This window comes from Oryzias latipes, chromosome 14 (genome assembly GCF_053564925.1).
Source record: "Oryzias latipes strain Hd-rR chromosome 14, Olatipes_Hd-rR_3.1".
NCBI lineage: Eukaryota > Metazoa > Chordata > Actinopteri > Beloniformes > Adrianichthyidae > Oryzias > Oryzias latipes.
The window spans coordinates 2,456,672-2,483,716 of record NC_136250.1 but is presented as its reverse complement, the minus strand read 5'-3'; the positions used below and the strand labels follow the sequence as shown (position 1 = coordinate 2,483,716).

The 27,045-nt window shown below is 46.1% G+C and overlaps 2 protein-coding genes across 6 annotated transcripts in view; both read right to left on the bottom strand.

The window, feature by feature from the left end:
• The window catches only part of arhgap32b (Rho GTPase activating protein 32b), a 73,375-nt gene extending 66,426 nt beyond the window's left edge, over nucleotides 1–6,949 (bottom strand). For 3 of the 5 annotated variants that reach the window (XM_023962139.2, XM_023962141.2, XM_023962142.2), the window contains exon 1: nucleotides 6,507–6,949. The gene's annotated coding sequence lies outside the window, so the exon portion shown is untranslated. The remainder of the gene's footprint in view (nucleotides 1–6,506) is intronic. The other 2 variants (XM_023962140.2, XM_023962143.2) reach the window with 2 other exon arrangements.
• A 9,885-nt stretch (nucleotides 6,950–16,834) lies between these two features.
• Nucleotides 16,835–27,045, bottom strand: part of jam3b (junctional adhesion molecule 3b) — a 53,632-nt gene continuing 43,421 nt past the window's right edge. The window contains exons 2-9 of the mRNA XM_023962365.2: nucleotides 23,798–23,866; nucleotides 23,612–23,725; nucleotides 23,391–23,543; nucleotides 22,941–23,143; nucleotides 21,958–22,057; nucleotides 21,743–21,872; nucleotides 21,615–21,669; nucleotides 16,835–18,552 (exon numbers count right to left, since the gene is read on the bottom strand). Of these exons, the coding sequence (XP_023818133.1) occupies nucleotides 18,517–18,552; nucleotides 21,615–21,669; nucleotides 21,743–21,872; nucleotides 21,958–22,057; nucleotides 22,941–23,143; nucleotides 23,391–23,543; nucleotides 23,612–23,725; nucleotides 23,798–23,866 (860 nt within the window). The 3' untranslated portion in view covers nucleotides 16,835–18,516. The remainder of the gene's footprint in view (nucleotides 18,553–21,614; nucleotides 21,670–21,742; nucleotides 21,873–21,957; nucleotides 22,058–22,940; nucleotides 23,144–23,390; nucleotides 23,544–23,611; nucleotides 23,726–23,797; nucleotides 23,867–27,045) is intronic.

Here is a 27,045-nt window from a genome sequence, read left to right as displayed (position 1 = left end):
CCCTTGAAGTCTGAACACAGGACTAGCAGAAAAACTAAATTATGAAGACGAGGTAAATCTACACGTTTTCGCAAAATTTACTTTATTGAAAAAGGATAAGAATATATAAACCGTTAAATATTTTAGTGGCCCGAGCGGACAAGTGAAAAGTAAAGTCTTGTGGTCCGCACTGCTCGAAAAACAGGACCGGGCCAGCGGACAAATGGCTATGTCGAGCCCTGAATGGGGAAAGTCAAACGTCAGCACATGCAGGAACGGGCTTGGTTCTGGTCAGGCCCAGACATTACAGCGCTCACCAACCAAACTCCTAATGAGAGCCTCAGAACCTTCCTACATGCAGGTCCGAGCCAGAGCGTCTTCCAGCTGCTCCTGAAGGAATGCCACACCTCAAAGTTTCAGAGGATCTCCAGGATGGGAAGACCTCCACAGGGACATCATTTCCCCAACAGAACCATCGCAACAAACCTGTTTGCTGAAAGAGAGAGGTGACCGGCCCAGCAGTGCCACACGTATGCTTTCACCACGTTTACCCACCAAAGAGGTTCATCATTCCTGCTTCTTCTGGATTGTTCTGTGGTTCTGTTACTCAGAACCCACTCTGCAATCACACGAAGGAGAACCACACCAGAGTTCATTTGCAAGATAAAAGAGACTCATTTGGTCTACAGCAGCTGACTGAAGAGGACAGTTCAGGGCTCGGCATAGCCATTTGTCCGCTGGCCCGGTCCTCGGGCAGTACGGACCACAAGACTTTATTTTTCACTTTTCGCTCGGGCCACTAAAATATCTAACGGTTAATACATTTTTTTCACCTTTTTCAATAAGGTATATTTTGGGAAAACGTGTAGATTTACCTCTTCTTCATCGCTTTGAAAGTTTGACGTCCGCCATGATTGTTTTGGTCACGTGGTGCGCACGCATCTCCGCAACAGCGAACAGTGTTCAGAGACTGAAGCATGTCAGAGATGTGGAAGACATGGCAGGAATAGATAGGAACATGTTAGATTGAGTACTGGGTGGAATTAGTGCTATGGACAACAAGATATTTAACTGTATGCATTGAAGATGAAACTGTATGCACTAAGCTTTAAGCTCCAAATACCTGAATCTCAGACTCAAATGCAGTAAAATGTCAAAGTACTTAATTCTGTTTTTCTTTACAACACTGTAAGCAGTAAGTATTTCTAGTCAAAAGCTAAAAGATCTCAGTAATTTAATTTTATTTAATTTTTCAATTATTTAATTTAATTAAGTAACTAAAGTAACTAAAAAGTAAATGTAACTTTGCAACAGTAACAAAAAGCAGAACCTCAAGGCAGTCAGAGCAAAAAAGTCAATAAAACTTCTTAACTATTGATTAGGAACAAATGTGATATAGCAGTGATTAGAAGCAGCATGAAAACTTCTTAACTAGTGTTACCTACTACACTGCAGCGCTCTCTTCAAAACATCTGAAACAGACTAGAGCAGATTTAAGTTTGATATGCTCTATTTTCAGTCATTGAAAAGTGTAGAAATAAGTGCTAGATGTCACCAGAATGCACCAAATTGCACCATATTAAAATTTTCCGGGGGGGCATGCCCTAAAGTTGCTGCGTCCGTCGCTTGGGTGCCGCCTGCGGCGGCGGGTCGCGCTGTGCGCGGTGACGGGCCAGTACCTTTCAAAAACTACTGGCCCCGTGGGCCAGAGCCAATTTCTGGGCTATGTCAACCCCTGCAGTCAGAGGAACTCAAAGAAGGAGCAAAACGGCCAGAGCCCTGAAGGTGAACTCCTCTGGAAGCTCCAGGAAACTCAGAAAACTTTACTGAGGAAGAGGAGAGTGGACACCTTCAGGAAGGAGAAACTCCAAGTGTAAGGAAAGAGTGTGAATGGACTACAGCAAAGGTTTAGGGGCTGGATCAGCATCAGAACCAACAACTGCAGTAAAAGTCAGACCCGCTGGGATGGTGGCGCCCCCGTTTAACCCTGCGGCTTTGACCAAGACCACGCCAGCAGCAGAGCTGCGCCTTCAGACGCTCTGCTGGGCCTTCAGAGTCAGCTGTGGATCAGCGTGTCGACCGCAGCGTGTCTATGAGGGAAAGGAATCTGCTGTGGAATCTCTTTTGGGAACGTCACAGCGTCCTCGGAGAGCTGCGGCTCTGCATCAAGCCTCAACCCAGATATTTGTCACACTTGGAATGAGAGTCTGCCTGGGGAGGCGTGTGGGAGGGGGGCGGCAGGGAGCGGCACACGCAGAACATAAAGAAAGGAACAATGAATGCTGGAGCTCTCATAATGCGACAGTGTTTGAGCCTGAGGTCAGAGGTCACGTCTGGCTTTGTGCGCGTCTGCCGTGGACCGACGGAAACAAGGAGACCTTTGAAGGAACGAGGTTTCAGCCTCTCTAGAGGACAAAAACAGCATTCCTCGGAGCAGAGACGCAAACGTCCACTCATGGATTCATTCATGTCTGCTGTCCACCGTGGTTAGAGAAGTCAGACCTGTGGCTCAGACAGTCCACCGCTGAGATTCCTGCATCCGTCGGGGGGCCGTGCTGCACTCCGTGAAGGAGCTCACACTAGAACGAGATGTGCACCTCAGGGAGGCCCTGCAGCTTTGATCCTGCAAACGAACCAACCGCAGATTCTCTAAAGGGTTAAATCTGACCGTCTTCTCTAATAATCTCAGTTTTACCTCCAACTTCAGGATCTACACGCTTTAAAGAGTCCCAGCAGCTGAAAAAGATCATCATCGGAGTCTGACGCTCTGTAAAACCTGCAAACAGGAATCTCTGAGACAGAAAAACCCTCAACCCCACCAAGTTCCACCTCTGGCTCTTCATGCACAACCAGAGAGGAGCACGACCTCCTTTTCTGACGGGCGTGATGCCTGATTGCTCTGATGAGAGCGTCCCGCCAGAGGCAAACGCAAACCTCTGTCAGGTCACCACAGACCAGCGGATATCACCGCTGCTGGATGCAGTCCGAGTACACAGAATCCCATTTCCACTGAGTAGGGGAACAGGTCCGTCCACACGCCCCTCTGCTTTCAGTCTGCACGGCTTCAGAGAAGAGAGGAAGAGCGCAGCGGGGCCTCCTCTTCACACCAGGAGCAGGAGTCAGAGCAGAAACGGCTCATCAAGCACCGCCATGCTGGGAATGTTTCACAGAACACCTCCACGTTCCGCATCTTCCTTCTTCTGAGCCCAGAGACCATCAGTGAGGCTCTGATCAACCAATCAGGACGCAGAGTTGGACCTCGTTCCACATCATCCATCCTGACTCCGCCTCCTCTACCAGGCTGGAAATGTAAGGATGACAGGAGCAGACAAATGTAACCAAACACCGGAGACCAGGAACCAGGAGAACGTTGGTTTATGGTATGGGGGCAGGTGGGCGGGGCTGACCTGGGAGACAACCCCCCCCATGACCCTCAGCCATCTGATCACATCAGCCAGTCTCCTCACACAATTAGTTTTTCTGAATAGTAACCTCTGCACGACTTCCCCCTGACAACTTCTGTGTCCTTGAGCAAGGCACTACGTCTGATCCCCTGCAGTCCCTGCACACTAGCTGGGCAGGAAGGACGCGGTCACGCCTTCAGGTTTGTTTACCTGAACAACAGAAAGCACCAGGAGCTCACACGCAGGTCTCATGGAAGCGAAACCTGATGCAGGGCGGGAGCGTCTCTCCAGAGGGGAGGGATCCAATGACAGTCTGAACAGCAGAGAGCTCTGCTTTCACTGCTCAAAGCCTTTCTGGGTGGGGCTGAACAGACACAGAGGACCAAGGCCCCTCCACTTCCACAGCCCGACCCAAAGCAGAACCTTCAATGTTCAAGTTTGATTCCTATGGTCAGACGCTACAGAGACGCTCCAGACATGTTCAAGACCAAACCAGGAGCCACAGCCTCGCTGTAGCAGGAGAACATGTCTGGGGGGGGGTCGGATAACTGCTGAACCTGATTCAGTCCAACTCAGAGTCACCGAGTTGGATTTGATTCAGTTATTTGAAACCACTGTTCCAAACACAGCGCTGTGTTTGAACCCTCAACTCTGAGGCTGACAGAAGAAGCCAACAGAGAGAATCAGCAGAAGAAGATGACAGAAAATAAAATGGATTTTAGACACGTCATCTACGAATATGTGGTACAATTCAGGAAATCCTGGGATGTCAGAGCCCCACCCACATCTGTCCACTCACTACAATGGAACCAAAACGGTGTCATTTTTCTAGTGCACACTAGTTGAAAAACACTGCTCTAGGACATAGTTTCTGCAGAGCAGAAGGAGTTCATCAGAAATTTGTTTCTGAGTTTCTGACTATTGGCACTAAATAAGCCTGTGCTTATTTCCCATGATCCCTTTGTTTACACTCTCTCCTGCTAGCTTAGCCAGCCCCTAGCTAACATTAGCGGTGCATCAAAAACGGTGAGCAGTTATCCATCCGTCCAGTTCTGATCCAGATTCCAGCTCAGACCAGGAAAACAGAGACGTACATGGATCTATGTGTCTGACAGTGGATGATCAGAAAGGGGCGGAGCAGGAAGCATTTGGCCGTCCATTTCAGTTTCTACATCACAACTGTTTTTTTCCCGATCTGCTCCTGATTCACAACAATTTGAATAAAAAACATTTAGAAATTTTGGCTTCATTTACTTTTGATGTGTCCTCCATCATGAGAAGAACATGTTAGAAACACCATAAACCATTGATTTGTAGTCATGTAAACATCATAAGACGACCTTTTCCACCCAGTTTCCACAAGTTGAACAGAAAAACAGAATCAGTCTGAAGTCTTCTTCCTCGATGACTCGGCCTGTTTATGACACATGAGGGCCAGTTTCACACTGAGTGTGTGTTTCTGACGCTTGTGTGTGTGTTTTTCCGTCTGATTTGGGTCCACACACTTTCAGCGTTTCTTTTTCTGGCTTCTGGCTATAACCTGGAACAGGCATGTCCAAAGTCCGGCCCGCTGGCCAAATGCAGCCAGCGAGCTCATAAATCAATAGTCTGTGACCTCAGCACTGTCCAAGAACTGTGTGTAGAATTTCTTGATTGCGATTGGCTGAAAATGAGGGCTGCTGGTGGAAATTGGACATTTCTTGTATTGAAACACTAAACAACTGTGTTTGAATAGTCAACATCCATCCCCAGGATGGTTTTTAGGGAGTTAAATGTCAAGAAGCATCACCAGACGAGAAATGCCGACTTTGACAAACTAACTGAGACAGAACGGTGCGAAAAAATAAAGCAACTTTAACAGCATAGCAGCGTTTTTCACAAGAAGCTGTGAGTCAAAGGGAAACGTCACAAACGTGAACTACGAGGTAGAAACACTGACTCCAAAGAGCTGCAAACCTTTTACTGATGGGGAATTTACTAAAGACGGTAACTGGTCCTGGCTGCATCCTGTGACATCAGCAGCTCTGCAGGGTGGCTCTTCTGTGACAAGAAGACCATTCAAGTTCACCTTTTCTTCACAGCCATATTGCTTCACGTGACATGAAGTGGACTTGTTCTGGTCCCGGATACGGTTGTTGATGGGCTGGTCCTGGAACTGGCTGCTCACGGGCTGCTGGTCTTCGTTTTGGTAGGAACTGGTGCTTAACCTCATCCTTTTCTTCAGAGAGACTGTCAGACTGTTTCAGAAATGTGATCTTCAGATTCTGAGACCTCTTCCTTAGCATCATCATCAGAAACTCCTCTTTCCTCCTAAATCAGTAGCAGAAGCTCTTCTGACCATCTTGATCATGTGAGATGAGAAAAACATGCTGCTAAAGCCAGTTTACCTTTGGAGTTCCTAAGCCACAGGTGGGACAATAAAGTTTGGTGTTTGAAAGACAAAAGGTGCCGGAATGTAAAAGCAGACACACACACACACACACACGCGCACCCACACACACGCACACACACACACAGTTTCTGTTTGCAAGCCGGATATTAGGCATGAGAGAAAATGTTTGGTTCCCACAGGATGAGGTGAAATCATAGAAATGTTTCAACTTTGAGCAAAAACAACACGGTCAAGATGAAGAGAGGCGACAAAAACTCTTCACTGTTAGCAGCCCCGGTGTGTGTGTGTGTGGGGGTCTGTGTGTGTGGTGTGTTTGTGTGTGGGGGGGGTGTTTGGGTGTTTGTGTGTGTGTGGTGTGTGGGGGGGTTTGGTGTGTGTGTGTGTGGGGGGGGGGTCCCCCGGTAGGAGCCAAAGCCGTCATTTTGTGGTCGGATAAATATTTGTAGCATTTTTCTTCTTTAAACTGAAAAGGGCCCCTCAGACCCGAACCCCGCAAAGGGACCAAAGGGAAGCAGAGAGGCCCCGATGCGGGAGTCACGTGATTCTAGTCATCTTCATCAAAAATATGAAATGAACATCAAGTTGTCTGTTGGCTAGAGCTGCTCTTCCTCAGAGAAAGTTGGGAAGTCTTCCTCAGTCAGGAGTCTGAGCCACAGGAGCCTCCGCCTCCACCCACAGCCGGAGGTGGAGGCAGGTGCAGGGGGCAGCTTCGGTTCTGCGTGGATGCGTACCTGCGTGGTGGTTCCGTTGACCGGACCGGAGCTTAGCTCTTCCCGCCTCGTCGTGGTTCCTCTCCGCTGTCGGTTCCGCTCCTCATCGCAGCTCGCATCCGGGGAGCGCACGCGCCGGAACCCGCGGATCTCTGCGGTTCCTATCCAGGCCCAATGGAACCGAACCAGCGGTGCCGCTCGGGTTCCGTAGACACCCTCCCGTCCAAAAAGAGAGCTCCCGCGGGACACGGCACGCGCTCCCGTCAGAACGCCACTCTTCCACTGACCGGTCGCCACAAATGTTCGTTATTTTCCCGTCCGAACCTTGGACGGGCTTAGTTCGGTGGCCCTGCGGTCCGGGGAGAGTGAGCGGAACCGAACTTGGCGGTAATCCGCGCGTGAGTTAGCGGTGGCGCGGCTCGCTCTGAGTGAACGCGGACTGTAGAGAGAGGAGCGGCGCTGCCTTCACGGAACCTCGGAAATGAGCATTCAGGCAGATTGTGACGCATTAACAGCAAATGTTTGGTGGAACTTTAGAACAGGACGTCTTTACTTGAATGAAATCTCCTTTCGGTGACTGTGAATAACCTGTAAAGACAGCAGCGACAGACACGGAGGGGGATATTTTCAAATGAGCTCATTTCACTCCAAACAGTCCAATCAGATTCAGTGTCACTTCAGCTTCATCAAGATCTTCCTCTTAGTTATGAGAACACTGAGTACCATCACAGGTGACCGACAACCGAAAAAACGGATTCATTTGAAAGCAGCGGATTCTGGTTTAATCTCAGCAGAGGTGGATTCATCCTGATGCTGTTCAGAGAAGATAACAGAATACTGGGAAAAAAGACTCACTTTGAACACAACTGCAGGATTTTTGACTACTCACTCATCCATCCATCCATCCATCCATCCATCCGTTCATGACCCATGTTGGAGTCACAGGGCTAATAGAGTCATCGCAGCTTTATCATTTCTGAAAAATAGAATAAAATGATGTTTCTTTTGAAAAAACTCTTTAAATTAAAAGAGGATTAATGGCTCAGCAAATTTAGCCATAAGGAGCTGCTCTTCATCACAAGTCCACTCGGGTAAACAGAAGTGACACGTCTTTGGAGTTACTACCTCTCCATCTCACATCTCCCGATGAACGTCTGCTGTGAATAATTAACTAATGGAGTCCCATGGAGTTTCTGGAGATCAGCAGATCCAGGTTGATGTTTCTTCATTTCTGCCAACAAATCAAGACATCAAAAAAGTTGTGCAAACAGCAAGAATCTGGTGCAAAGAATAATAAATATGGGGAAAAGTCACAAATATTTTTTATGGAGAAACAACCAAAATGTGCTTTACTAAGTAAATTATTTAGTAATATTTCCCACTTCACTGACATTCAGGCTAAATGAGATTAAAGAACTACCTTCTTTCTCAGCAGAATTAAGATGCTCTTTAATGGTGGCTATAAGAAAACAAACATTTGACATTTGCATTCAAACATTTATGTAAATGAAATTATTGTGCTTAAAAATGAACCAAAGAACAAGTTGAAGGAAAGTTGATTCAGGTGAAAAATCAGATCAACTAGAAGGAAAGAATGTCAACATTTATCTTTCTGAGTCACATGGATGGAAACATGTTCATGGTCAGGGACCACAGTCTGTGTCAGGAAAAACTCAAATCTGCTGTTGGGTTATTAAGCCTGGCCCAATTTTGAACATTTTCATGTTAAACTGACACACACATTTCTAAAAAACACACACAGGAGGCAGTTTCAGGTCGTCACAATCACAGGAGTGTCTGCAGACAGACCTTTCCTCTAGAAATGGTCAACCTTCACATTTGTTGCTGTGGATTTCACAAACCCATTTTCTGTAAATGACAGTTATTCTTTATGTGGTCTTTCTGTCTTTGGCATTTTTATTCATCTATGTTTATTTGAGAGAAGATGCTGATATTTCTCCACCCTGAGGATGCGGTGCTTCATCACATAAAGCTTGACCAGGATCCTGCAGGAGAAAGCAGAGCTGCGATCTTCGTCTACATGGGCACACCTTCCATTTATCCTTTCATGCATCCTGTGGGAGGGACAGGAGCATTTCTAGAACTTACATTTATAGAAACAAAAGCAATATCAACTTGTATTTACGGTCTCTTGTGGTAGAGTCTTGATCAAAGTCTGCCCCCTGGTGGCCACATCCATTTGAATTGAGTCCTTTAGCATTTGCTGTCGAGATCCAAACACTTTCAGAACTTCCTGTAAGGATCAACTTAAAGGCAAAATGATGGCATACATGAACAAGTCTGAACTCCAGTTGAAAGGGAAGTCGTCCCCAGTTAAGCTCCGCCCCTAATTCCACCAGACTTCACCCTCAAAGGTTTGTGGTTTGATCCTTGATGCTTCATGACATCTGCAGATCCGTCCGTCTCTTTTACAAACAAAATAAAAAAAAAATAAGAAGGAACGAATGTTCCCCAACTAATCATCTACTAAACTCAAAGCACCTGCACAGGTTCCCCAGATTCAGTTTGGTTTAATCGTCTCGGTTCTGTTCAACACGGGGAAGACTTCAGACTTGATAACTATCCAGAAGACCGTCATTGATCCCTCCATAGTCTGGATAAGCCACTAAAGCTCCTAGCTAAGGAGGCTGGTTGTTCACAGAACGCTGTGTCCATGCAGATCACCACAAAGGACTAAATGTAGCAGGAGAAGACGCTCCGGCAAAAGAGACGAACTTCAGTAGATTATCCAAAGAAAAAGATTCAAGAAGCTGCAGACAATCCAGAACGAGCGGAACGAGGTGGAGGAGCAGCTTCACAAAACACCACATTCAGACGCATTCAGGAGACAAGACACCTCTGAGCCTGGACCAACGGAGGAAACGCCTCAACTGGGCCAAGAAGAAGAACTGGACTGTTGGCCAGTGGTCCAAGGTCCTGTTTTCTGATGAAACTCTGCCTTTCATTTGGGAATCAAGGTCCGAGGCTGTGGAGGAAGTCTGGCGAGCTGCTGGAGGTCCAGAGTGAAATCTCCACAGTCAGGATTTAGGCTGCACTGTCCAGCTCTGGTGTTGGGAAACTCTGCTTTCTTCAATCCAGAATCACTGCAACAGTCCAACAGAATGTTCTAGAAGACTCCAGGATTCCGTCTGCTGAGGATCTGGATGCAGATGCAGATTTCATCTTCCAGCAGAACCTGGCCCTTGTGCAGACCGTTGAAGGACGGAAGATGGACATATTGTTTTGAAATGACTTCAGTCTGATCTATTTGATGTGATCATAATCTCTGTCTTTATCTTTCTGCAGAAACTGAGAAGTAAATTGTGATTTCTTCACTGTTCTGATTTTCTGAAATCCTCTTTTTATGGGCTGGAATCCCAATGTATGTCAAAATAAACAAAGAAATACTGGAAATCAATCAAACAGTGAATCTATCTTCTATGAACGTTACATTTTAAAGGGAATTAAGCAAATGAATACACATTTCCATGATCTTTGTTTTTGTAAAGTGTCTATATTTCTGTAGCTGAGTGTGTGACCACTGTTACCTTCATTACTCTCATTTTTCTTCTTTTAAAGTACAAATAGAAATAATAGTTTTATTGTTGGTGCTGAGGCTGAGTTCCTGCTCTCACTGCTGCAGTGACTTTTAGCAGATGCTTCCAGATGCCTCTTCTTCTCTGGTGGCAGATGATATTCCATCAGAAATGTCGTTAACTGTTTGCTTTCTGTTCTCCATCCCTGCAGTTTCTAACCTTCTCTTTTGCCTCATGGCAGGTTCCAGTATCGTTTTTGTCTCTCAGCAGACGTCTGCTTGTGCTGCAGGTTTCTTCCTCCGCTCAGAGTTTCTTCATTGTCACCTTCGTCTTGCTCAATCCGGGGGATTACGATGAAACCTTTCAATGTAATCTGTTGGTCGCTCATTTGAACTGTTTTATCCAACTAACATAAAGTGGTTTTATTGGAACAATTGGATAATATGAGGAATAAACAGAAGGCCAGAGCGCTAACATCTGCAACAGCAGCAGTCTCCAGGTGGATGTAAAGGATGCAGCTGATCCCAAAACACGTATGAGGATCAAACTCAGCATCAGGACTGCTATCTTCTGTCCTTCAGGGAGATCTGACATGTCCTTTGACTGAAGGTCATGTTATGTCACAGTCTGTGCTAAACATCCAGAAATATTTACTCCATCAAAGAAACTTTGACTCATGAAAAGCTCAAACAGAAACAAGTCTTCTTGGTTGTGTCTGTTCAGTCTACAGACATGCTTCACTCTGACTTGTCCCTAGGTGTGATTGTGTGATTTGTGTGTGCACGAGTGTGTGATTGTGGCCCTGTCACAGACTGCCGACCTGTCCAGGATGTCCTCAGCCTATCGAGTGGCCGGGATAGGCTCCAGCAGCCCCGTGACCACAAAGGGGTTTAGAATGGAGTCACAGCCAAACTGTCCTTCATCTAGAGGACCTGGATCCGTGTGGTCACTTAGGTCTGGATGGAGGTCTGTTAGGGTCTTGGTGATCCTCTTTGACATCCTTTGTGCTGCGGTCTTCCTCTTTGTGTGCAGTAACAGCTTCAGGAATTGATGAAAATAGAAAGCATAGAAAACAAATTAAACTGCTGTTGTCTTTTAACATGTTCTTTTGAAATTTCCCCCGTAGGAATGTGTCCAAATGTACCTTGATGCTGAAAATACTCATGTTTTATCTCACATGGTGGTCGCCATGAACAACTTCAGCTGCATTGACCTACATGTGATCAAACCATCATCTTTGCTCTCAGCCTTTCCTCTCGTTTATATATTTTCGGTCACACAAAAAAAATCCAGTAGTTCTCATACAAGTAATGAATTCTTTCAATCAGTTCTGTTTTTATAGCTGATGACGTCAAACCTATGGAATTTGATGTAAAACATGCTACTTTTATGTTTGGAACAAAAACACGAACTTTCATGGATTTAAAGTCAACCGATGACTAAAAGTTCAGAAAAAACATTTTCCATTGCAGTGTAAAGGGTTGAAGTCGTAGCTGAAGTTATGGTCTCCTTCCTGTTGTTATCCTGTATGGCTGCCAGCTGATGAGTTTTTTCTTAACCTTTGTTGTCTCACTACACAAAACCGATTCCACTAATGAACATTAGCACATTTGGACTTCTAACGTCTCTCTCAAGAACTTGTTTAGCTGAACTAGTCAACTAACTGTCCTGACTTGACAGCAACTCTTTAAGCCTGACTGCTTTTATGGGTGACCGGCATCAAACCATCTGGTCACCTGTTTACTGTCTGTCCTCACCAAAGACCTTTAACCCTTGTGCTATCTTAGGCACTTTACCATTGGGAGTTGGGTCATCTAGACCCACTAGACAGTGCTCTGAACCTTTTTTCTTCAATGATTTGTGATCTTCACTGGTGTCCATGGATTACATGAAATCTTTCCACCTTTATCCACCTTTGTCATGGTAGGGAGAACACCTCAATGGAAGGGGGGGGGGTCATCTAAGATAGCACAAGGGGTAAGGATGTAATATTACAGCTAAATGCTGAGTCATAAGGATTGTCCTGCTGTGGCGGGTTGCTGCCACTGGATGGCAGTAAAGTCCTGCTGGTTAAAACCACGGTCAACAGTTCAGTATGGAATAGAATAGAATAGAACAGAATAGAATAGAATAGGTCGTGGTGCAGCGGTAGGGCGGTCGACCCATGATCATAAGATTGCAGGTTCGATTCCCGCCTTGCACGCCCATGTGTCCAGGTGTCCTTGGGCAAGACACTGAACCCCACCTTGCCTCCGGTGGAAAGTTGGCGCCAGTGTTTGGCAGCGGAGCCGCCATCAGTGTGTGAATGTGTGTGTGTGCATGGGTGAATGGGACTGTGACTGTAACGCGCTTTGGGCCTTTGAAAAAGGGAAGACAGTGCTATATAAGTATACGAGGAAATTTTAAAATGGCCATCTGCTCACACTCATAAAACACATACACATATTAAAAACAATATAAATAGTAAAAATAGCAATAGACTAAAAAGATTAATAGATAAAAAGATTAATAATTTAAAATCAGTGGGTAAGAAAATGAAATAAAAATAAATAAATAAAAACAAGAATGACAAGAAATTACTTCTAAGATGCCCTGCCAGAGAATAGTACTGCCTGATGGCACGAGGAACAAACGATTTCTTCAGTCTTTCTGTGGAGCAGCACTGGGACAGCAGTCTGTTGCTGAATGTCCTCCTCCTGCTGGTGAAGGCCTCATGGAGGGGATGTGAGGGATTCCTCATGATGGCCCTGAACCCGGTCAGAGTTTTCTGCTCTCCCACCTCCTCCTCAAGATCCAGCTTCAGTCCCACCACAGAGCTCGCCCTCTTGATGATCCTGTTGAGCCTGGAGATGTTCTTTTTGTTGGTATTGCACCAGCACACAGCAGCATAGAGGAGAGCACTCTCCACCACCCACTGATAAAACATGTGCAGCAGTTTTGTGCAGATGTTAAAGGAGCGCAGCCTCTGGAGAAAGTACAGCCTGGACTGGGTCTTCTTGTAAAGCTGGTCCGTGTTGGTAGTCCAGTCCAGCTTGTGGTCCAACACAACCCCCAGGTACTTGTAAGTCTCTACCATCTCCACACTTTCTCCCTCTATGTGCACGGGCTGAGGTGTTCGGGCAAGCTGAGGGGGTCGGTCTCCGGTGGTGAAAACCAGGGGGGTATTCCAGGAAGCATGTTTAAACTCCCCTGACTTTAAGCCTGAACTCTGGCTGAAATCCGCCTGAACTTGCTTACTCTGGGTATGTCGGTTACAAAAGACCGGAAATGAGTTAGCGTAATTACACTCAACTTGTTAACCCTGGGTTAATGCACGTGCACAGCAAGTACATAAAGACATTCTCAATAGATTGTCGATTTACGGAGTCACCATGGAAACGCGTGGAGAAAAAAAGAGAGCGCTATACTTCAGTGAGACGGAGTCTGAGATTTTAATGACGGCGTATGAAGATTATACGGCCATCAAAAAAGTAACACGGCTGCATCATCAGCAAAAGAAAGAGTTTCTGCTTGGAGAAAAAGAACATAGTAAACGCACGAGTTTCTGATCTTATTTCCAATTACCGGTACATTAAGATGTATATATATATAAAAATTATAAAACTTAAATAAATTACTTCTATTGGTAACAAGTAATTGAGTTAAATTTATTCAACCTAATTTCTTATGTCTAGCCAACTCAATAATTGTTAATACAACTCAAATTTACATATTTATTTAACTAAATGTCACATTACTCCAATTCAATTAAATGTTTTTCCACCTTAATTTATTGTACTTCTTGAACTCTCATATGTCTAAGTTAGAAGCTGCAGATTTTCTCATTTTTATAAAATTAACATAAATGATACAGTGTAGATTTACAATATGGAATTATTCATCATGACTCTGACTGTAACTTCAGTTCTTATCCCACACTGATGCACTAGTGGTGGTAATAAACTCATCATCCTCTCCCTCCCTCTCACTCATGGTGCAGAAAGAATTAAACATAACAGGACAAATAACTCGGCAGAACACAGTAAAACAGCTAAACAACTAAACACATTTGGTCAAAAACCCACACTTAAACCCAAATCCATCCAGACAGACAAAGGGAATGGTATCCCACAATTCCTTGCGGTGCCAATCTAACAGCAACACCAAAGTTACACCTACTTAATTGAATTAATTTTAAATGAAAGTAAAATAACTGTCAGAAAACTACGTGTTATTTTTAAGCTGACTGAACTAAAAAATGATTTATCTTAACTGAAGCAAATAATTAAGTTAGATCAAAGTAAAAAAGTTTATTTTTCCAACATCCATATGTGGTCTTATCACCCTCTCAAGGTGGAAAAAGTATTATCTGAGCTTCTTCATCCACTAAATCATCTTCAAATGGACACGCCATGCTGCTTCACCTCTCTGAAAACAAACTAACCTTCAACTAAACCTGCTCCAGACCAGGTTATGTTCAGAGCATGAGTTGCTATGGCAACCTTGACACACTCTGAAACATACCTCCATTTCTGGAACTAAAAGCTGAGGTTATCCACTTCCTAATAAAGCAGGGAGCTCCATCAGCTCCATCAGCTCCCAAGCTGCTAGCTGCCTGAGCTTCTGGTTTTTAATTGTCGCTATGAAAATAAGAAAAATATAAATAAGTTGGGGTTAACAGTGTGCCACAATGGTCAACCACTGAAGCGTTCTAGGTATAGTTTTAATTTGTTAATATTTTTTATGGGAAGGGTTTTCTTCAAATATTTGTATTTGTCATATATGTTGTATTTATGTTAAATTTAGCAAGACAAATAATGATGTTGATGCAAATTTTCTTTATTTTTATTTTTTTAGATTATGCCAAATATTACGGTGTTTAATAAAAAGGTTGGGTTGCTAAAGTGTGCATTTTATTAAATATGTATTTAAACAGAGGGACTTTTGAGAAAGTACCTGAGTGAATTTTGGTGAAGTCACCTCTGCTAAGGCTTTCCTTTTATTTGCAGACTTTTTTGTAGATGCATCGCTTTTCTATGTTTGCATTTCATTTCTTCTTTTTGCATTGCATTTTTTCCCTTTATGCTGTGAAGGCGGTTATTATTTGCAGCGTTTATTTTTTATTTGCATTTCATTTTTATTTGCAGTTCATTTTCTTTTTGTTTGCAGTTGCTTTTTTTTTGTTCCTTCTCGTCCGCCTTGTTCCAGCCTCCTCTGCAGTTCAGTTTTCTGGAGAGATCCATCTCCTCAGTGTGACACAGTTGTACTGGGGGAAGTCAGGGAGTTTGAAGTGGCAGGTCGTCACACAGCCCTGTGAAATCTTGTAAATGGACATCTTCATGGCTGTGTCAGCTCTGATTCTGTCCTCCCGTCTCTTCACAGCTGCTTTGTGGCGGCAGACATTTCCCTCTGGCTTTAGCTCTGGCGATCTGGTTCCTTCACGCCATCTTCATGGCAGAAACTTTGATGGAATTCAAGAAATTCCTGCTTTTACTTTTGGGGTTTTTCCCTTTAAAGACATCTGAGTAAAGAAACTGTCAAGTTTGGATTCAAATACACGAGAAGTTTGGAGCTTTTTTACGCTTTTCAACAACCTGAATGCTCCTTCAAACCTTACAGAACTGAGCAGACGCTGAACTCTGACCTTTTCATCCTCTGTCTGATCAAATCTCAATTATTATTATCTCAGTTGTCAATATTTATTCTCTGAAAACTTTTCTAAAGAATGAAGGAACCAGATCCTTGTTTTTGAGTTTGGTCTTCAAAGTCATTTATGAAGTCACTGCAGTCACTGGTGAGGTCCCCACCCGCTCCAGCTGAAAGGCCCGCCACCGCCGAGTCCTAAGTGTCCCTCACCCCCAGAGGCGGCCTAGGGATACCCCAAAGTTGCTTACACACAACCCCACACAGTCCACAAGCAGGCTCCACACAGGGCAGAGACAAGAGCAGGCCGCCCTCCCCGAGGAGGAGGTCGAGGTCCCTGACCGGAGTATTGAGCCAAGACCGGCCTAACTTCAGTCACCGGTAGACTGGAGCGACCCGGCACACGGAGGAGCCAAAGCCAGAATCACATGGACCACCCCATCAAGGAGCCGATGCACAAAGGGCGTGGTTACCAGCTGCTGGCCGGCAGGACAAGGATTTGTCAGTCTCAAATTCTGCAAGACAGCAGTATGACATTTGAAGGGCTGGCTAACCGCTCCTCCAGAGCCTCAACTATGCCTGTTTTCCAGTCCTCCCTGACCAGCTTGCTGATGATTAGCTGAATTCCACATCCTGACTGACCGAACACACCTGGTTTAGGTAGGCAGAGCTGGAAAACAGGCTGGGGTGAGGCTCTTCAGGACCACGGTTCACCAGCCTGGTTTAAGGGAGTAGACAGGTGACTTTTCTGCCAGGAACCCATTCAAACAGGTGACATGACTACAGGTAAGAAGTGAAGGATAGAAGAGCTTCTTAAAGGAGAAGGAACAGGTCTCACAGAAATCTGCTTTGTAGAAGCTAATGGTTGAAGTGTTTCTAAAAACAACATTAAAACCTGACTCAACCTTTTATGTGAAACAACTTGTAGATCTAGTGACTGACATGCTTTTGATTGTATTTAAAGGACCTGGGCTTCGTTTATCAAAGACGATTTTTAGGCAATTTTAAAATGTCATTTACTGCTGAGAAGAACTATAATTTTGGAGAGAACACACACTTGCTGATGTTCTTCACATGCATACACACACACACACTTGCTGATGTTCATAGTCATGGTCATAGAGCAGTGCTGACTGAAGGCAGCGGCGGTCTGCACGGCTCACACGCGACAGAACACGCAGACCGGGTCAGTAAGTATGAAGTGAGTTTTATTTAATGTCTAAAATGAAGAAAAACAAGCAGATGTGGTTCAGATGCAGCAGCCCCCTTTAGGGTGGGGGCTCTGCTGACAGACTCCTGATGAAGACCCCCCTGACGCAAACAGGAGGTCCTGTCTCTGCCCTCCACCCCTTCTTTTTTAGGATTTTCTCGTCTTCACCAAACACACTGAAAGTAGGCACTAATATTTATTCCTCAAACCTATGCAGATCTATTTACACAAGATATGTAAAGCAGGAGAGCAGATATTTGTAGTGACATCATTCCTCTCAAACGCCATGCTCCTGAAGGAAAACTGTCCTCTGGGGGGGGGGGGGGGGTCATGACAGAGCGTAGCTGGAAGGAAAGGCACTTAAGAGGAATGAACTTTTTACAACTGAGGGGAGATTCCTGATGCTCAGCTGCGCCCTCTGCAGGACACAGGCTGCTGTTGGCTGTAGGGCAGATGTCGGCTCATCTTCTCTACCATGACTGGAAGGCTTCAGCTGAAGGTCACAGGTGAGCAGCTGGGAGGGGCCGCTTTGCCCTCATCTTCATCGTTTGGAGTGTCTGCACCTTCCCTCGTCTCACATGGAAAGAGTTTCATATCGCCTCCATTTCACTTATCCCTACTTTACATCATCTTGAGGGGGGGGGCATCAGACTACTATTTACCATCAGAGACAGCTCCAGACCTTCAGCAGGAACTGTCTGTACCGCGTGAAGCCAAACAAAGACTAAAGAAATCCGGTGGGATCCAGGAGAGCTGTAGTGGGTCCAGGTTCAGAGTGTGACCTACAGAACAGCTCCTGCTTTATGGGCCAGGATTTGGGATGCTTGCAGCTGTTGTGTCTTTGTGTTTTATCAGAATGAGAAATGGATGGTGGTTAGAACTCCTGGGCTGTGAGCTCAGGTGTCAGAGCTGCTCCATCATCAGCCATCAGACCTGGAAGGTAACCGACACTCATGGTGGCTGAACTTCTACTGTGTGACTGGCAGACTTTGTACAAGACCTGAAAGGACACTTAATGAATGAAACCCAGCTGGTTGACAGCATGTGAGCGCCCCGCCCCCACAGCATTTCTACGACTATCTACAGACATCAACATGGAGCCCTGACAGCAGAACATATGGAAGACGCACATCCTGCTATGCAGCTGCTCTCTCTCACAGCAAGTGTTAAATACTTTTATCCACAAAGAAAACGTTAGTATTTTACAGACGCTTAAAAAAGTAAACATTTATCTATAGGAAGTTTAAAATATATTCCATCAAAAATAGTCTGACAAATTTCAACAGTAGAAAAGAAATGTTATACAAATGGCAGACGCACAATTTTTTACAATAGAAAGTCGTGATGACGGACTGGACCTCCACCTCCTCCTCCCCCCGCTGGAGCAGAGGCCTTCCTCCTGCTCTGCTCCTGTTAGTTTTCCAAACCGTTCGGTAACAATCATAATTTAGCAAATGAACTCAGTTGAAGATGAAACTGTTAAATTATCCCTGTGAGCCAGACCAAATGTCTGCGGGTTTCCACAGCTTTGGCAAGTCAGAGTGGTTGGATTCAGTCAGAGCAAGAAGAAGCGGCTCCGCAGCCCGACAGCTCCGCCGGTGCAGCCTCCGCCCAGCGACGGCCCCGCCGCCCGTCCCGCCGCCCGTCCCGCCGCCTGTCCCGCTCAGATCACAAACGAGGACTTGTGCCGGAAGTCTCCCTGCAGGAAGCAGAGCAGCACGGATCAGCCTTCACAGCCAGAAAGAATGCCAGATGTTCAGGCGCTTGAACACACCGGCTCTCACCTTCAACCCACAACCTCACCCATCTTCAGCCAAGATCCCCCAACCAGGAGCGGTTTTAGGCACGGGCAATACGGGCAATTGCCCAGGGCGGAAAAATGTTGGGGGGCGGCGCCGGCGGCTCAGCGCTTGTAAAAAAATATATGCACCACTATTGGTTTACTTGTATCACAGAGTTTGTAACAGCCTGAAACCTGGCAGCGCCTCCGCCCCGCAGCTGTGCGCTCTCCTGTCTTTGAGAAGAAGACGCAAATGTGTGTGAAGAAGGAGAAGGGTGAGGGCGCAGGGTGAAGGGCGCACGGAGCACCACCGCGATTGGCCATGCGCAAAACCTGCCTGGATCTGGGGGCGACGGTTGCGGGCCGCGGCTCAGTGCTTGATGAAAAAATAAAAATAAAAACTGCGACTGCACCGCCATGTGGAGAATTGGCGCCCTTGGCTGCAGCTGCACGCGCTCCTGCTGGAAATGTGTGACGGATGGCAGGGAATCAGTTCAACTGTGGGTCGCTTCCAAATCAACTGGGCGGGGGGGGAGCACAAGGGCGGGGGGGGATCTACTTTATAAAACTTTTTTAAAAGTCCGTCATACGGTGACATTCTATAACCTATGTTTTAATAAAGGTATAAAAAAATAATTGTTTTTTGGGGTTAATTTTGTGTGAAATGCCCAAATAAAAAATGGGAACACAAAACAATGTTGTCACTAAGGTGACAGTTGGTTTAGTCGACGGACTTGATGCCTTCCTGAGGACATTTATGCTAAATGCCAAAAACATCTGAAATCTGGAGAAAAAAAAGTCAAAGCCATGTGGTGCCCAATTTAGAAAGAAAAGAAAAGAAGGAGAGGAGAAAAGAGATAAAGAAAAGGGTATGTCCTCATGGCTAGATGCACGTTTTCTAATTCTACCTGGCCCTGAAACCACAACGTTGTCTATGAAAACTTTTTTTGGGTCGATGACTAAAACTGAAGTAGGCCAAAATGTTCCAAATGACGTCATTTTTAAGATTTTCTTCTTAAACGTTTGCTCTGCCTTAACTTGTAACATTAGTTATGATTTGTGTGTCTGTCTTTTCTGCTGTAACACAAAGCTTTGGATGTTGTATTATTAGTTCATAAATGTTACATGAGCAGTGATGGTAGCATGCTGCTGCTGCTGCTGCTGCTGCTGCTGCTGCTGCAGCTGCTGCTGCTGCTGCTGCTGCTGCTGCTGCTGCTGCTATAACATGCTAATGGGGCAAATAACTTCAGATTAGCCCTTTCTTTAATAATCATTTGTGGCAGCCTTAACGTTTTCACAATGTGGATTTAGGGGTTAATTTTGAGCCTCCATGTATGAAGTTTATTTTTTTTTTTTACAAATGTTGGGTTATATTATTAGTCAATAGAATTTTCCTAAATCTGTAGGTAGTTTTAAAGATGAATATTTACAATTTTCTGGTGACAAAACATAATTTAACAGGTCATAACTAAAAATGTGCCAATCAAAGGACTGAAGACAGAAAACATGAACTAATTTTTCTTCTCTGAAGTAGAGATTGATGTAGAACATGACCATTTAAATGTCCAATTCATAAATGTTTTATAAAGGACATAAAGTAGAAGCACACAGTGCTGTTTGTTAAAAAGGACACTTCAATGTCTCAAAATAACGTCTCTGATTCTCTGCCCCCCCCCCCCGCTGTACGGGGCAACCCCCCTAGAGTTGCTGTGGGTTTTTGGTTAAACGTAGAAGGTGAGCAGCGGCTGCATCTTTTGTAGGATAATGTAAGTTTTGACATATGGGTGATGCCGTCGTAAGTCCCCACGTTTGGGCTGTGCAGGTGAAAGTCAGTCTCTGTAGGACACATGTCCACACAAACTTCACTCTGATTTTAAGGTTCTATTATTAGTTTGTAATAGTTTCCATGGAACCACCCCTCACTTTGATCAGATTTACTCTTAGTTCATGACCCTCAGTGCCCTCAGGTCTGCTGGTGGTCAGAAAGTCAGAACTTAATCCTCATTTCAGCACCGCGGGCCTCCTCTGTGGAACAGTCCACCTTAAGGACGTGAGGGCCTCATTCACCGTGGAGGTTTTTCTTTATGTGGTTTTTACTTGTCCACATGTTTTCATTTGATTTGACCAGTTTTATTGACAATGACTTCAATTTGTCTGGGATGTATGTGTGCTGGCTTTGTATGAGTTCTTTTATTTTTAACTATGTTTATTATTGTTCTACTTTTGAAATCTATTATTCTCTATTTTATTCTGGGAAGCACTTTGAGATTCTCTGTAGGAGGAAAAGTGTTAAACAAATGAAGTTAAAGTTTCTGTTATTTTTTGGATTGTCTCGTTTCTAACAGCCAGGTTGCTTCCACGCAGCAGCGAGGAGCACCCCCCCCCCCCTCACGTGGAGAGCACTAACAGGCCTCCTGGGGGGTTGACAAATTTCAAATATCTGTACGGCGCGCCTGCAGGTCACCTACCTCCCCCTTAGGTGTCCACTCCCACTTGATGCCTGCAGCTACCCCCACCCCCCCATCTCCTGACTGACTCACCAAGTTGTCTGGGACGTCCAGACGTCCTGTGGACCATCTACGTGCCTCGCACAGATTTGCCTTCTTTCCACCTGCAGACAGCCCGCATCCCCCTTAGGGGCAGTTGTGGCTGAGGAGCATGCACCCCCTCATCTGCTGCTCTCCCGGACATTCACCCTGCACGTCAATCCCCCAAACACTCTGTGGTTTACTCTCAGAGGGGATGGGAGGTTCTGGAAAACTCACCCCCCCTCAACGAGGACAGAGCGTTACTGGGTAAAACGAGGACACTGGCCTATTTTAGTCCGGACAGGAAATGACCACGGACGCGCCCAAATGCCAGTGGTACCAGCACATTCTGATCCAGCTGGATGGATCAGCCTGAGCGGTCACCTTTCAGTCTGTTTTGGTTCAGCTCAAGTGAAACGGCTGCAGCAGAACCGTGTGAGTCGAGTTACAGACCTCGTCCTCTGTCCTGACGTAGTCCACCCCGTCTCCTTTAGCTGGAACCTTGTAACTGGAAGACAGAAGCAGCAGCTCAGCTGGGTGAGGCCGGGTCACACTGAAGCAGTGGCGGGTGGAGCTCTTACTTGTTGGTTGTCTGCTTTTGGCTGGAGAAGTAGCCTTGCCTGTAGGCGCAGCAGATCCCCACCGTGATACACAGGAGAACCACCACCACCACCAACACCCCCAGAGCGATGCCCACGATGTCGATGTCATCTGTGGAGCAGAGGGAGGAAACAGCCGTGATCTCACCGCTCTCAGCGCTGAGGCCCGGGCTCAGGGGCGTCCTGCTCATGCTTACAGACTTCCATCTTCTGGGGGGGGCACTCTGCGAACCCGGCATCGTTCTGCGCCCTGCAGGAATACTCTCCTGCATCCTCCTTCCGGACTGCTGCGAATTTCTGCCCAGTTGAAGAGACACCGGATCAGTCCAGTCACCACTGGGACTCTGGTTAGATTCTAATCTTACATGGACAGAAACATGTGGAGCTGCTTCTTTATTAGCGGACAGGAAATAAACCCAAGTGCCATCAAGAACCAGCAGACCACTTCAACACTTTCTTTCTGCCTGTAAACCTCAGCAGAACCTCGTGGGACCGGATCAAAGGGACTTGAGTGACAGTTCCCACCTCACTGCTGCCCTCACACTGACTCTAACACCTGATAGCAAACCCAGCCAGGAAATACTTCAGATTTTACAAGCAGATCCTTGTCTTGTCATCACAGTGAATTGATTGATTTTTGTTCAGATGAATCTACCATGAGGACGACAGACCGTCAGTTTCTCTTTAGGTGAACAAACCTGCAGAACCAGCAGCTGAACCTCTGTGATAAGTTCCAAATGAGAGGAATGTTTGGATTGATGACAAAGACGCTCTCGTGGTCCACCTTAAACCACACAACCTCTGCTGTCAGACAATCGCCACAACTATCATCAAACTTTCCTTCCCTGCTTTTCCTCTGCAGATCTTCTGCTGACAGGAAGAGAAGAGCCGTCAGGCAGCAGGAGAAGTGTAAATGGTTTTGGGGGGGGGGGGGGGGGGGGGGGGGGGGGGCTGAGCTCCTGACAGTTGACCACAGCGCTCCAACTCAGAAAGAAATCCAGAATTGAAGAATGTGCAGGCAAGGGCAGTAGATTCCCCCTGCAGTTCACGCCCTCCCTCCCCATCAACTGTCTCCTGAAAATATCTGCCCCCACCCTGAGCGTCAGGCCCCTGTCCCCTCTGCCCCGCCCCGGTCACCGGGTGTGTGCCCTTGTCCAAACACATGTGTAGCTGTACTGACCAGGGCTCCCGTCTCTGCACTGAGCGTGTACGATGAGTTGAAGAACTTGGGGCTGGTCTTTGGGTCCAAAGGAACCTCCTCCTGGTTCTTGAACCACTTGTACTGAGACCGGGGGAAGCCCTCCTCCTCCACACAGCTAAGCTCCGTTGACTTCCCGAACGGCACCGCCTTGGGAACTCTGCACTTGGGCACCACCGGCTTCACTGTGGAGCCACCAGACACACAACAAACATGAGTTTAGAAAGACACCACACTTCCCTGCAGAGCCTCAGGAGATGACAGCAGACAGCAGGAAAGGCCGGCTTTCTTTAGCACAGCTCTCACTGCAGATATTCCCTCATGGATGGAGGTGGGCGGCTCACACGCAGAATCATGCTGGGGGGTTCTGGCTCAGGTCGCTCATGTTCTGATGAATGCAGATGAGTTAGAGAGGAAGGAAAGTGGCAGCACCTCTCACAACAAGGTCGATGAGGATCTCGTCAAAGGACTTGAGGTCGTCGGCCGCCGTGACTTCACAGCGATATTTGGCCGTGTCTGATCTGGTGGCGTTCTTGATCACGAGCGTGGACATGGTATGAATCTCAGCTCTGTTCTCCAGGTCACCTGTCAGAGCACAAACAGGAGTCAAACCTGTGGTGGGCGGGGTCAGGGGCGCATGGGTCCTCTGTTACCCGAGATCCTCTTGTTGAAGTAGACATAACTCGGCCCTTCGCTTGTTATCTTTTTCCACTCAATCCGAGGATTGGTTGTAGAAATGGATTCAATGACACAGGAGAGCTCGATGCCTGCAGATACAAACAGGAAGTCAATCCTGCATGTGGGCGGAGTTAGAGGGTCATGTGGGCTTCTTTGCTTACTGTCAAACTCATTGGTCCACGGGTTGGAATTCTTGGTTTTCAGCACCACAGCCGACACGGTGCAGAAGCCTGCAGAACAGGAGCAAAGGTCAGAGTCTTCATCAGCAAAGGTCAGAGTCTTCATCAGGCAGCGGTGAGCTCATGCTGCAGGCACCGCACCAGCTGACGAGCACCCATGCTGGGGGGGGGGGGGAGGGGGTCTGTCCTGCTTACAGTCACATCAAACTTATAAACTCCTGAGTCAGAGTGTTACCAGGGCGGGGGAACCAACGCCCCCCCTCTCACTTACACTCTGTAATAGGGGTGTTTTGGGGCATTCTGCACGGTTGTGCAGGGGGGGCATGGCGCTTCTCCACGCCTGCAGCTCCAGGGCCAGCCTGATGGGGCCTCAGCTGTCTTCATCCTACCTGTGTTGGCAAGTAGGATGAAGACAGCTGAGGCCTGGACGGTGTGTGAGACCTGCTCATCTGGAATGTCCTCAGGTTTGGCCGCATGAGCTCCTGGACCGTCTCACTCAACATCTATTTTCGTTCCATCTATTTTCTGCCGAACATTCGCGTCAGCAGGATGCTGAATGCTTGACACGCACAGCCCCGCTGCAGCTGAAGGTCCGCCATGAATGATTTACGACATCAAGGTTACCTGGGTTACGACAGAAGGTGATGCTGATGGCCCCGCCCCCAAGCCCACCCACCACCAGAGACCAAGCCCATCAAGCATCCTCAATGTGTGACTGACACACCTCTCACTCCAGCAGAGGCAGCACTGAGCACGCTCAGACAGCTGTTCAGCTTTAGGTTGATGGTTTGAAGACCTGATTGAAGAACACTGCTCTAAGGGGGATAACCTAACCTCCATCTGTCATGGAGACGCAGCTCTGTCTGAGCTCACCTGCTGCAGCAGATGGGCTAAGCTGATTATCTCTGCTCTTCCTGAAGATCCTAACAAGATGCAGGCTTATGTTCAGCCACAGCAGACAGCACTTAGCTGCATACAAGGAGGCGCTCACACTCACGTGCACTACCTCAGAGGAGCTCCGGACTGGCTTTGATACTTTCAGCTCAGGATCATACGTTTCTCAGTGATTCTCTGGCCAAAGTATGGCTCCCAGAGGCTGATTACTTCAAATCCTTCATTCATTCTGTTTGCATTTCTAAACGATGTGGAGCAGCAGCTCTGAAACTCCTCTGGAGAGGAGGAAGAGCAGACTGAAAACTAGCTAGACTTTCTCTGAGTAGGATCCAGACAACACCAACAATCCAGAGGCAAACTGAAGGAAAAAGACACGTTTCTGCCAAAACACAAATGTGTGCAGAAAACTTCTGTCCCCATCACTGTTGCTGCAAACATCACCTTTCTATTAAAGAGAAGTGACAGGAAAAGGCTTTAAGTTGAGGGTTTTTTAAGAGATCTGAATGGTATAATATTCATATTATCTGCCATTATAAAGCAGCTTTTGATACTATAATATGTTCTAAAAAATTAAATTACAATTGTTTAAAGATAATTCACTTCTATCTAGAAGAATGAAACACAAAATGCTTACATGAAACATAACCACCAAGCATTCCTGAAGCACACGCAGCAGATGTGGTGACAGCTAATTGGCTCATTAGGACTCTCCTCTGACATCCCTTTAAACAAACAGTGGCTTGGATCTAGTAGAAGGATTTTCTGAGTCAAAACCAGGGGGGTTTTCAGAAAGCAAGGTTAACTCACCCAGACTTTAACCCTGAACTCTCACTTAAATAATCCTAAACTTGCTAATTCTGCATATGTTGGGTCCAAAACACCGTTATGAGTTTGCTTAATTAAGCTGCTCTCTGTAACCCTGAGTTAATGCGCGTGCACGGCGAGGACAACAAGGCATTTTCAACGGATCGCCGATTTAATCCGTCCAGACAGGCAAAGGGAATGCTATCCCACAATTCCTGCACGGCCAAACAGTAGCACTTCAGTTAAACCTACTTAATTGATTTAATTTGAATGATAGTAACATAACTGTCTGATAACTATGTGTTATTTTTAAGCTGACTTAACTAAAAAGAATTGATTTATCTTAACTGAAGCAAATAATTAAGTTAGATCAAAGTAAAATAGTTTATTTTTCCAACATCCATATGTGGTCTTATCACCCTCTCATGGTGGAAAAAGTATTATCTGAGCTTCTTCATCCACTAAATCATTTTCAAATGGACACGCCATGCTGCTTCACCTCTCTGAAAACAAACTAAACTTCAACTAAACCTGCTCCAGACCAGGTTATGTTCAGAGCATGAGTTGCTATGGCAACTAAGCATACCCTGAAACATACCTCCATTTCTGGAACTGAAAGCTGAGGTTATCAACTTCCTTAGCCTCAAACTTACAGTTCAGAGAGTTAATAAAGTCGAGTTTTTTCAGAAGATAAAATCCATCTAAAAGTTTTACTTCACAAATATAAATATAACAGATGCAGTGAGAAGTCTTTAATAAATGCAGCGCTGACAGCAGCTAGTTAGTTAGCATGGAAGTGGGTTAGTAATCCGGGTTAAAAAACTAAAATAATAGGGAGGACAGTTGTTAGTCGCTCCATAACTTGAAGCTAAGAGGCTTTCCATCCCAGAGGAAGAAGTCTGATCAGCGAGTGGAGTGAGGTTCAGAACTTCATCGCTGCAGCGCACAAGACAACATCTTCATCACAGATACAGAAACCAACTAGAACTTTCCTGTTGCTCTGCAGCACTAAAGGCTTCTCTGAGCTCATTCTTAACGTATTCAGAGATGTTTATGTCTCCTCTGCATCAGTCTTGTCGGCACAAATGTTTTACTCTTTCATGGATGCCGGTTCTCAGTTAAAGGGAAACTAATGTGTGCACCTTTTGGTCTCGTCTGTGCACGTTTTTTGGTCCAAACAACAGGGGCAGGATGTGGAACAGAACATCATCAAGCTGACATTGTCCTTTGTCAATCAGTGTGTCGAAAAAAGCACTGAGTCCTGAATGCAGAGGTGACGGTGAGTACTTTCAGAAATGGCGTTTGCAGTGAGAGGTCAGCGTCGTCGTTCTGACTGAGCTGAGGGCCTTTCCTCCCCGTCCATGAATTCTTTTATCCACCACTATTTAAGCAGATTAGGTGCATAAGTGAGCTGGCAGTAGAGATAGAAAAAGCCTCAGAGGTCTGTTTTGATAACAGCTGTCCAGGAAAGCATATTAAGCCCCCCCCCCCCCGCCACTAAAGTGACCGGCCGGCCTCTGGCACTCATTTAC